The 12,692-nt window shown below is 39.5% G+C and overlaps 1 protein-coding gene across 1 annotated transcript in view; it reads right to left on the bottom strand.

Moving 5' to 3' along the window:
• Positions 1–11,587, bottom strand: part of LOC145414360 (LIM/homeobox protein Lhx5-like) — a 102,937-nt gene extending 91,350 nt beyond the window's left edge. Inside the window, exon 1 of the mRNA XM_080283897.1 lies at positions 11,185–11,587. Within this exon, the coding sequence (XP_080140023.1) occupies positions 11,185–11,357 (173 nt within the window). The 5' untranslated portion in view covers positions 11,358–11,587. The remainder of the gene's footprint in view (positions 1–11,184) is intronic.
• Between the last annotated feature and the right edge of the window lie 1,105 nt (positions 11,588–12,692).

The following is a 12,692-nucleotide window of genomic DNA, read 5'->3' on the forward strand; positions in this document are numbered from 1 at the left end:
TATAATTACGTGAAATCATCAACATCATCATCATTATCTAAACACCGCATTCTTAAAATTACGGACCATCATCATCATCATCACCGTCCAATAGCCGTGTTCTTAAAATCACGTATCATCATCATCATCATCACCGTCCAATAGCCGTGTTCTTAAAATCACGTATCATCATCAACATCATCGACATCGCCACCATCATCCTCACCCTCATCATCATCATCATCACACCCCTATTCACTATAATTAACACCACAGGTAGGACACAGAGAAAGAAAAAGAACGAACACTAAGACAAAAAAAACAACAAGAAAAATACCCACTTAAAATGTCCCCTAAAATCCAGTCCCAAATTTCATGCGTCCAAAATCCTTAGATCTATAATAATAATAATAATAATAATAATAATAATAATAATAATAAATCCAGATATTCTTCACTCATGCCTCAATAATTCTTAGCTCTTTCCCACAGAGAAAAAAACAATTGATGAAATAGTTTTTTTTTTTTTTTTTTTTCAATTTCTGCGGATTTCTAGAATTAGCATCTGCGGTACTATTATCTATTTATTATTATTATTATTATTATTATTATTATTATTATCATCATCATTATTATTATTATTATGATTCAATATTACTGTTATTATTAATGGTGGTAGTAACTGTGGCATTAGTATTATTATTATTATTATTATTATTATTATTTCACGGACATTTCAGTTTCCCGTCAAAGGAATGATTATCGTATTTTATTTTTATTACCGACTTATTATTTTTATCATTTATTTTATTATTAGTCCCATCAACACGACGCCTTTCAGTCACGCTAACGCCATTCTCTCTCTCTCTCTCTCTCTCTCTCTCTCTCTCTCTCTCTCTCTCTCTCGTGGCGGAAAAAGACAGTTCTACGGCTCTACATCCCTTACACAGCTCTTCTTCGTGACTAGCACCACAACCTAGTTACAATCCACTGTTACAACTAGGTATGCCAGATGGAGATGGCAATTTTGGGCCAAGTTAGAGTGAAAGGAGTATAGGCAAAGAGGGAAAGAAAATCAAACATAATTTTAAGTACTATAAATATTACTGGATAAAAATATAGGCTATATTATTATTATTATTATTATTATTATTATTATTATTGTTATTATAATTATTACTATTATTATTATTATTATTATTATTATTAGCGCTCTACTAGCACCTCACGTGGCTCTATCTTTTGCTGTCAGGACGCCTCAGTCTGCTGGTGTGGGCGTGGGTGTGCCAGTGGGAGTGGTAAATGATCCAGGGTAGATAATGGTACCACTAAGCCGTCCCCGCAACACACGAGAAGCAGCCCAGCGTTATATATGGACTACCCTATATGTGTAGTTACTTACATATATGTATTTATGGGAGAAAAAGTATATATATATATGGAAAGAAAGAAATGGTGTGATATTGCCGCTATTTTGGGAATCGTATATATGAAGATAATAATAATAATAATAATATCATCATTTTAAGGAAGAAAAAAGCATACGACGCAGTGGAAAGAGGAAGTCTGGAAAGAAGAAGACTGGAGTGATGATGATGATGATGATGATGATGATAAAGAAGAAAAAGAAGAAGGAAAGAAAAATGAAGAAAGAGAGACAGGGGACAAAAGAAGGGGAGAGAGAGAGAGAGAGAGAGAGAGAGAGAGAGAGAGAGAGAGAGAGAGAGAGCAGCATAATATTAGCATAAACAGATGTCGGAACGCCTGAAAACAATGGTATCTGTTTTCTACACTACCTCCACACCCCCTCCCCCTCCCCCTCTCCCCCCTCCCCCTAAACCCCTCCTACCTTGGCAGACATGGGGGGGGGAAATCTTGGTGCGCGAAATCTCTCTCTCTCTCTCTCAAAAAAAAAAAAAAAAAAAAAAAAAAAAAACCATACCTCTTTGTCTTTGATTTCACATGATTAGAAAAATGCCTTTAAAAAAATTATCTTTAATCTCTCTCTCTCTCTCTCTCTCTCTCTCCAAATAACAAGGTGGTAAAAAGCAAAAATAAAACTATCTCTAATTTTGTCCATCCGTCTTATGTGATATTTCTAACATCTATATTTTCCTCCTATATTTGTCTCTCTCAATACTCCTCTCTATGCAGGTCTGATATTATCCTATTCTACCCTTCAAAGTCTCTAGGAAAGAAGGATTAGTTTTATTGCATTAATATTCCGGTTCTATTGGTGCTACTATTATTACTACTACTACTACTACTACTACTACTACTGTTCTTATTACTATTATTATTATTACTGTCATTATTAATCGTTATTATTATTATTACTATTATTTTTTTCTTCTACTATCATTATTATTATTATTATTATTATTATTATTATTATTATTATTATTATTATTATTACCTCTCCAGGATTTAACAGTGTCATAGTTTTATTAATTTCTTGTTTTGACTCTAACTCTCCCTATCTGTTTCTCAAAATTTTACTCCTCCCATCATCAAACGATTTTTTAGGCACCAAATTTTCGAACTGGGGGGTTAAATAATATCCTAAATTAATCCCTTCAAAGCCAGAGCAAAAAAAAGGAAAGGAAAAAGGTATATAATGGTCCTTTCGCAGTTCAAATAAAAATGACGCATCGGAATGAAGGAAAAATATCAAAAACAGCTGTAAATCTCTTTTTCTTTTCCTCTTCTTTCTTCCCTTTCCTTTTTCCTCTTTTTATTTCCTTTCTCTTTTTCCCATTTACTTTATCATTTCTTTCCTTTTCATTCTTTTTTCAAGTCCTTAATTTTTTCCTTTTTTCTTTTTATTTCCTTTTTTTCGTTTTCACATGTTTTCTGTTTTTTTCGTTTTTCCTTTTTCTTTGTTATCGTTTTTTCATTTTTCCCGTCTTTTTCTTTTTCCTCTTCCTTCTTTTTTCCCTCTTCTTTCTTTCTTTCTTTCTTTTTCTTCTCCTCTGTACCTATTAATCAATTTCTTGAAAGTATTTATTTTTGTATACCATGTCCGCTGTGTGTGTGAATCTCTCTCTCTCTCTCTCTCTCTCTCTCTCTCTCTCTCTCTCTCTCTCTCTCTCATCGTTTGGCATGCATATTGGCTCAATTCCTCTTGACAAAAAGTGTTCATCATCATCATCATCATCATCAACAACAATAACAGCACCAGCTTCGTAATATCATCATCATCATCATCATCATCATCATCATCATCCCGACCTCTTTTCTGACAATCACCACCATCACCACCACCACCACCACCACCACCATCATCATCATCATCATCAACCCAGTCTCTTTCTTCACCATGAATAAAATCGTCCTGCAAGCGTACTGGCAAATCGTCTGGGATCCTTTTATTGAACTTTTCCAATCTTCAGATGATTTGTGTACTTCGGGAACGGACCATCCTCTAAACCCTCTCGCCCGGAAAGTCCACTGAGCTGAATAAAACCGTCTGGCTAGGGCGGGAATCAATCGTCTTCTCGCGTTCGTACACTCCGCTCACTCCAACCTGCTCTAGAACTGCCTCGTGTCTTATCATGAATGCTAGTCACGAGGAAGTGCCGGCCGGGGAGGGTATGCAATAGTCTTTCAGCCACCAAAGTACAGGAAAATGATGAGTTGTAGCAGAACATTAGCACGGGAATGTGGTGCTAGTCACGAAGAAGTGCCGGGGAAGGTATGTAGTGCCGTCTCTTCCTACCACTGCGCTACAGGAAATAAAATACAAGATGAAAATTTTTGCCAACTGAAATTGAATGGACTATGGAAAAAAAAAAATAATAATCCATGCATATTAACTAAGAATTAAAAAATCTGGTTATCAATATCTTTAAAAAAATCGGAAAACTTCACATAATCAGACGCTTAGATGACCGGGGGGGTTGATCAGAAAAAATCGTCTAAAATGCGCGTTACGTAAAAAAAAGGTCTTTCATGATTACTGCCCTCTAGAAATCTAACATTTGGTAATATTTATGAGGGAAATATATCAGATTCAGACGGTTACATGAGAGGGTTAAAATCGTCTGAAATGCGCCTTATGGAAAAAAAAATCGTCTTTCATGCATATTAATTTAAAAAAAAATAAGCATTCTAGTTTTTATCTGGAAAATTTCTCAAAATCAGGCGCTCAGATGACAGTGGGTTAACAAAAAATCGTCTGATATGCTCGGTATACTTAGGGGGGGGAAAATCGTCTTTCACGCACACTACTCTGAAAGTACTCCATTTTTTTTATGTGGAAATTTTCTCAGAGTCACACCCTTAGATGACAGAGGGTTAATGAAAAAAATCGTCCGAACATCACGCTATACTGTGAAAAAATCGTCTTACATGCATATTACCTGAAAAAAAAATCTTATAAACATCTCTGAAAAATTCGAAAACCGTTTAAAATTTTGGAAAACTATAAAAAAATATATATAACAGTAAGATCAATTTTGATTTTTTTTTTCGTATCTGTTGTGTATATAATTGTTCTTACGACGGGTGCAGGAGACGCCTTCACGTGGTGGCACCGATATAAGCAGGTAGATCCACTGCCCAGGTAAATAAGCACACCTTAATTACCTCCCTAACCTCCAAAAAGGGGGATGGTGGACTGTGAAGGAAGAGTAATTTCAGCCTGCAGTCTACCGGGATTGCGTTCACATGACCCTGGGGTTTCTACTACTACTACTACTGCTACTACTACTACTACTACCACTGTTACTGCTACTACTGCACCTTCTTCATTATCTTTTCTTCTTCTGGTCCTCTCCCTCCTTCTGTTATTACTACTACAACTCCTTCATTTTTCTGCTACTACTACTACTACTGCAACTCCTTCGTTATCTCCTTTTCCTCTTCTTCTTCTATTACTATTACTGCTACTACTACTACTACTGCAAAATCTTCTTCGATATCGTCTTTTTCTTCTTCTTTCCTCTCTTTTTAATTTCCTTCTACTACTACTACTACTACTACTACTACTACTATTTTTCTTACGATGCTCGACCTACGCTTTTCGACGGTCTCGCTAACGCACCTAAGTATGGCAGCGCTCACGGGTCGATCGCAAGTTGAATTTAAGATGTCGATTAATTGACTCCACGAGTGCAACGAGAGGTGTAGTTGCACCTTCTTCTTAGCAATTTATTTTGCATGTTACACCTTATAATTTTCTCCTTTTACAAGTGGCTTCCTAACACCTTTTCCTTAGCGACTTATCCTACACCTTATTCTTCCCCTCCGTGTTTAATTTATATCACAAGATCAACACAGGCTACAAAATATATATATATATATATATATATATATATATATATATATATATATATATATATATATATATACTGCAGTGCAACGTGTAAAATAAATCGCTAAGGAAGAGGTGTTAACGGATTTCCAGTTACGAATACGAGGCCGAACTTCTGCCTTTATTCCTGTTACCAAAGACGATTTTATTCATCTTAACAAAATCGTCTGGAAATAATAGACAATAAAGACATATTTATTTATTTATTTGTGTTCTAAATATACAGGTGTTAAAATAATATACATTTTTTTACTGTGTTGATATTTCCCACCGGTTGGAAAATAAGGTAGTAGTAGTAGTAGTAGTAGTAGAAGCAGCAGAAGTAGTAGTAGTAGTAGTAGTAGTAGTAGTAGTAGTAGTAGTAGCAGCAGCAGCAGTAGTAGTAGTAGTAGTAGTAGTAGCAGCAGCAGTAGTAGTAGTAGTAGTAGTAATAGTAGTAGTAGTAGTAGTAGTTGTTGTTGTTGTTGTAGCATCATCATCATTATTATTACTATTATTTTCATTATTATTATTATTATTATTATTATTATTATTGCCATTATTATTATTTTTGTCATCATCACCATTATTATCATTCCTATTATTATTATTATTATTATTATTATTAATCGTCTGACGGAAAAATAAAATATAAAAAAAAAACTCAAAAAATGGTCTACGCAAAAAATAAAAATCGTCTACTGAAAAAATAATCTGCTCAAAAATAAAAATCGTATAGTCAAAAAAATCGTCTAGAACAAAAATCTTCTCAAAAATAAAAATCGTCTACTGAAAAAGAATCTGCTCATAAAAATCGTACAAAAAAATCGTCTAAAACAAAAATCTTCTCAAAAATAAAAATCGTCTGGCGGTAACCGGAATACAATCATCTAGCGGGGGTGAGAATCGAATCGTCCCGTGGAGGCAAATATAAAATCGTCCGGAAGCTAAAAATATAATCGTCCGGAACGTAAAAATAAAATCGCTCGGAAGAATCTGGAGAAAAATCGTCTCCCGGAATCACGTATTATAATCCCCTGGTTTTACAACAAATCGTCTAGCCCAATCATAAAAAACGTGAAAAAATCGTCCGACATTATTAAAATTCTTGCGTTAAAAAAAATATATATATATAACATCATCAGACCTTGACCCAAAAAATCTAGCGTTACCAAAAAAATCGTCTGAAAGAAAAAAACCGTCTGGGCGTAGGAAAAAACTAGCGTGAAAAAACCGTCTGGCCTTTAAAAATCTAGTTGTAAAAAAATCGTCTGGCAGAAAAAATATACAGCGTTTAAAAAAATCATCTGGGAGGACAAATAGTATAAATCGTCTGGACTTAGTTAAAAAAAATCTAGTGACCAATAAAATCGTCTGTGTAGCAAAAAAATCTAGCGTTATCAAAATATCTGGGAAACTCAAAAAAACAGAAACAAAAATATCGTCTGACCCTCGGAAAAAAATAAAAAAAATCGTCTAGTCGCTGGAGCTAAATTAATCGTCTTCCGGGCACATGAAGGAAAAAATCGTCTGAAAGTTAGAGAATAAAAATCTTAATGAATCAATAACGAGTAAAGAAGAAAAACACAAACTCCTTCACTGCGAGGCCGTCCCTAGGTTTAATAATAATAATAATAATAATAATAATAACAGTAATAATAATGATAATAACAGCAGCAGCAACAGCAGTAGCATTAGTAGTAGTAGTAGTAGTTTTAATAGCAGCAGTAGTTGTCATAATAATAATAATAATAATAATAATAATAATAATAATAATAATAATAATAACCGGTGATAATAATGACCTTCTCAAAATACTCTTCCCAAGAATCTCAAAAAAAAAATCGCGAGCAATGACTAACAACGCAAAATTCCAGCTCGCGCTCACGGGGTTAAGTCAATAGCGGGAATGTGTTTGCGGACGCGAAGGGTAAATATTATGCCTTAAAGAGCGTCCCGTAACACCCCTCTCTCAGCGATTTAGTCTGAGTATCACACCCTATCCTTTTCTTGCGTTCTGTGGAGTCGATCTGTTGGCCGAATCGAAGGGTAAATATTATGCCTCAAAGAGGGTCCCGTAACACCCTTCTCTAAGCGATTTTGTCTCATGTTATCCTACCTCGTTATTCCCTTGTGTGTTATATAGTGTTAGTATCCTGTCTAAGTTATCACATACCCGATTAACCCGATTCTGATCCGCAACGCCTCTTCCTTACCGATTTATTCTGCAAACTTCATTATGTGCAGGCTGGTCCATACATAAAGCTGCCCTTCCCCTCCGCCAGGCCATTTCTCGTGTGTTGTGGGGACGGCTTAGTGGTATCAGTATCTGCCTTGCATCATTTATTCATTTCCTACACCCACTGGCACACCCACGCCCACACCAGCAGTCTGAGCCGTCCCCGCAACACGTGAGGTGCTAGAGGAGACCTATTTCTGGACCACCCTGTATTTTTAGGTATATATTCTCTCTCTCTCTCTCTCTCTCTCTCTCTCTCTCTCTCTCTCTCTCTCTCTCGGCCCAAAATTACCCTCTCCATCTTGTGTACTGAGATACGAGGCATGATTAAAATTAGAATACGATGCTAGTCACGAAGAAGTGCTATGGCTAAGCGAAAAAAAAAAAAATGAAACGGAACGAATATATTGAAATAAAAAAAAAAGTATATGGTAAAGGAGGGGTTAATTTTGGCCAGATAAAAAAATAAAATAATAATAAGAAAAATGTTATCATCGGAGTGAAAGGGTTAATCTGATGTTCTTGTTCTCGTTCTTGTTATTGTTCTCGTTCTTGTTTTTGTTCTCGTTCTTGTTCTTTTTTCTCATTTTTATTGTTATTGTTCTCGTTCTTGTTCTCGTTTGTTCTCGTTCTTGTTACTGTTCATGTTCTCGTTCTTGTTCTCTTGTTCTCGTTCTCGTTCTTGATCTCGTTCTCGTTCTTGTTCCCGCTTGTTCTCGTTCTCGTTTTTATTATTATTGTTCTTGTTCTCGTTCTCGTTCTTGTTCCCGTTCTCATTCTTGATCTCGTTTGTTCTCGTTCTCGTTCTTGTTCTCATTTTTGTTCTCGTTCTTGTTTTAGTTCTCGTTCTCGTTCCCGTTTGTTCTCGTTCTCGTTCTTGTTGTCGTTCTCGTTCTTGTTCTCGTTTGTTCTCGTTCTCGTCCTCGCCATCGATTTTAATTCAAAGGATCGTTCGTCTTTGTTTCCTCTATACTTCTTTCACCTCAACCTGGCTCAGTTTTGCGTCCTTCTGCGGCTTCTTCCACGCAGCTCAAGCAGCAGGAGAGGCAGTGCAACGGCTCCACATCCTGTTCTCCACGGCACTTCTTCGTGACTAGCATCATACCTGAGCCCGTTAATCTACCGTAACAATTCGGCATTCAAGGAGGAGAAAGAAAATTTGAACTAAAAAAATAATAATAATAAAAATCGCCGCAAAATAAATACGGGAAAAAAAATGGTTCTCGAGGTGACTGTCTTAGATTCCTAGCACTTGTTCCTTGGCGATTTGTTTTAGTATCTTAAAGAGCTAAAAATTCACAACGCGTTACCTGCCTTCTTTCATAGCGATATCCTTGCCATTGATAACACGCAATTGGTTATTTTCCTGTCATATATAGGGAAAATATGGAGGAAAAAAAAAAAACTTAATACACGAGAGAGTTAGGTGGGAATTAGGATGGTGATGATGATGATGATGATGATGGTGATGGTGATGATGATGATGATGATAATGAGTGGGTATACGGTAATGATGATGATAATGATGGTGATGATGATGATGATGCTTGACTCCCTGTTCCGAATTGTTCTCCTCTTTCACTTCCTTTTAAGACAATTCGTTTCTTCTTTTCCGAAATTAAGATGAGAGAGTGTTTGCGTCCCTATGCGTATTTCATTCATTTATTTATTTATTTATTTATCTGTCTATTTACTAATTTGTGTTTACATTATCTCTTCCACCTCCTTTCCTCCTAAAATATGAAAGGTCTGGATTTTTTTCTTTACACAGCGATAAACAGAGGGTGAGATTTTTTTAGCTTCAAGATCTGTTTTATCCTCTGTATGTCTCTCTCTCCAGTAAATTTCCATCTTCGTGCATACATCGCCGGAACCTTTTCATCCTTCCACCCCACCAACACACACACACACACACACACACACACACACACACACACACACACACACACACACACACACACACACACACACACACACACACACACCGATTACCGGCATTGGGAGGCTTGAATGATGAGTCAGTGGGAGGTATGGGTCATTTTCACGGGAGACACCGACGGCAGATCGACTTTGGGGCATTTTTCCTTTTTCCCTCCCCTGTTCTCCACCCATCAGCGGCGAAACAGTGATGATGATGATGATGATGATGAGTGGGTAAAAGGTGATGATGATGATAATGATGATGAAAGGTCTCCTATTCTTGCGTTTTTTTTTTTTTTTTTTTTTTCAGATCGAAGGCGCCAAAATTATATAAAATGGAATTCATGACAAACCTGGCGATTTTGATGATATTTTCTTCCCCCTCTTACTAATTTTCAGATTTTAGTCACCAGATTCATAAATACAAGAACCGAATTATAACGATGGTCGTAGTAGTAATAGAAGTAATAGTAGTAGTAGTAGCAATGGTGTTAGTAGTAGTAGTAGTATTTGTGGTAGTGGTGCGTGCAAATGACACTGATGCAACGCTGATCTTTCGTTGCAAAGGCGTAGAGAGGATGTGTGTGGTGACTCTAAGGGTAAAACGATGTGGTTATCAAAGGGTGTTGGGAGCTGGTGTGGGTGTGAGGGGTGTTCGATGAGAGGTGTAGGGTGTGCGTGAGGGTGTGGGGAGGGACCGAAGGGTGACGAGAAAGGGCAAGGGAAGGGTGTGTAAGGCGGGTATAGGTATGGAACAGCTGTGGGGGTGATTGGTGTGGGTGCGTTATTTGATGTGAGGGTGTGTGGGAGTAAGGGAGAGTTTGAAGGTGTGGGTGAGGGTGTATGAGTGTGGATGAAGGACTGACGGGTGACGAGAAGGGTCTGTTGGGCAGGTGTGGATGAGAAGAAGGTGTGTGGGTGTGGGTGTGAGGGAATGAAGAGTGACAAGAAGAGGCGCTCAATCAGTTCTATGTAGTGTGTGTGTGTGTGTGTGTGTGTGTGTGTGTGTGTGTGTGTGTGTGTGTGTGTGTGTGTGTGTGTGAGAGAGAGAGAGAGAGAGAGGGATCGAAGGGTAATGTGCATGGGCGATCGAAAGGTGTCTGTGAGAGGCAGGTGTGAGGATATGAGAGGCAGGTGTGTGTGTGTGTATGTGTGTGTGTGTGTGTGTGTGTGTGTGTGTGTGTGTGTGTGTGTGTGTGTGTGTGTGTGCGAAAAGCGACGACTGTTGGTGCCGTGTGCGAGCGTGTGCGTGAGAGAGAGAGAGAGAATGTAAGGGTGAGTGGATAATTTATGTGTGGTGTGTTGGTGTGTGACGACGACTGTGGTGTGTGTGTGTGTGTGTGTGTGTGTGTGTGTGTGTTATGAGGGTGTGCAACAGACACGTGAGGTCACAAGTAACACCGTGAACAGGTCAGGACAACCGCACCAAAACGCACTCTCCGTCACGCACCACACCATTCCAAGTCACCCACCACACCGTAACAAAACACACACACACACACACACACACACACACACACACACACACACACACACTATTCGCCACCCAACACAAAACCTCCCATCGCAGCACACTTATCACACTATCTTTCCTTCAAGCAACACACTCTCTAAGCACACTATCTTTCCTCCACGCAACACACTAAACACACAATGTCACCCTTCACACTAAATTCTATCTTTACATTTTCGTCCCTCAATATCATTACGGGAAACTAAACTCGCTTTCCGTCTACCTGCGCAAGTGACTCACCTGAAGAAGTCGCTCTTGCAGAAAAGCTTCCCCTCCCGACTGAAGCACTTGTCGGTGAGGGCGCAGCCGCAGTCCGCGCATCGCACACACTCGGCGTGCCAAGTGCGCTCCAACACGGTCACCAGGAACTTGCCCGTGATCGGTTTCTGACATCCGGCACAGCACACTATCATCTTGGTGACACGCCGCACAACACCACCACTCAGTTCAAGTTTGCTTCAGTTCCAAAGTGATCGTCGGGAGTTTTTCGCCTTTCCTACGGCACTCCCCGATGTCCTTGGTCTTCCTCGTACGGTCCGGGTCTTGGTCTCCTTTTCGCCTACTCCTTTTCAGTGTCCCTTATCTGCCTGTACCACTTCGACACACGGCAGAGTCAGCGCAGCGCACCGCACCGAAGCGCAGCGTGCAGTCCCTTCCGACAGGCAGCGAGAAGCACACTGGGGAGGGCGGGAAGGGAGGTGGCGGCTAGAGGCGAGGGTGGAGCCTAAGATGGCCCCGCCCGCAGGACCAAATCACGGGGCCTTAAGTTAGTATCCCTCTACTTGTCCAAACTTATTGAATCCCTAGAAAAAGTACTGAGGGCTCTAGAACATCACTAAAAGAAGGATAAAATCGATAGTGGTTGTCAGAATGTGGAACCAGATCGATGGAAATAACTCTAGATCAAGTGCTGAAATTCCCAAACCAGCATCCTCAAACGGGGACAGCACCGCCTCCCGTACCATACATCAGGAGACTCGGGTGCTGATTGGTCGGGTGTCGGCTCGGTGCTGGCGGGGTTCGGACGGGGTTGCTACGTAGCGCGCTTTTGCACCCGACTTAACATCTTCCCGAATCCCATCTAACCACAAATCCCAACATCCACAGGTAGGAAAAATCTTTAAAAAATCCTAGAGATCCAATAATTTTTCTAAACGGCAATGTAAGACCATGGTGATGCTTCTAAGACTACTGGGCTTCTGCATGCCTATCTCAAGATGCCTTTAGGGGTGACTTTTGATTTTGGCAACCCTCCCTCCAGGCCGCTTATCTCGCCCATCTGAGTGTCAGCCACCGCCTCCATAACAACCATTAATTAGTACAACCGGGGAAATATTCTCCCTCTGTCCTTCACTCACCGACCCACACCACGCCACACTACAGCACTCCACACTAGCGACATGGCCATCACTCCATACCACACCACACCACACTAATGCCACACCATACCACACTACATAGCCATCAACACCACCATACTCTTTCTCCCCACACCACAAAACACTACCAACACAACCATAACAACCATAGACTTTCTACCTTTACCACGCCTCACCACGCTACCTGACAGCCATCACCACCACCACCACAGCCTTCCTATCCACACTATACCACACCAGAACACACCACACCATTCTACACCACCAACATTGCCAACACCACACACCACGATTGCCTTCCTACCTTCACCATATCACGCAACACACTACTGACACAGCCACCACCATCACCACCACCATAGCCTTCCT

Source organism: Coenobita brevimanus, chromosome 99 (assembly GCF_032717465.1).
Source record: "Coenobita brevimanus isolate Jiangsu-jjx chromosome 99, ASM3271746v2, whole genome shotgun sequence".
NCBI lineage: Eukaryota > Metazoa > Arthropoda > Malacostraca > Decapoda > Coenobitidae > Coenobita > Coenobita brevimanus.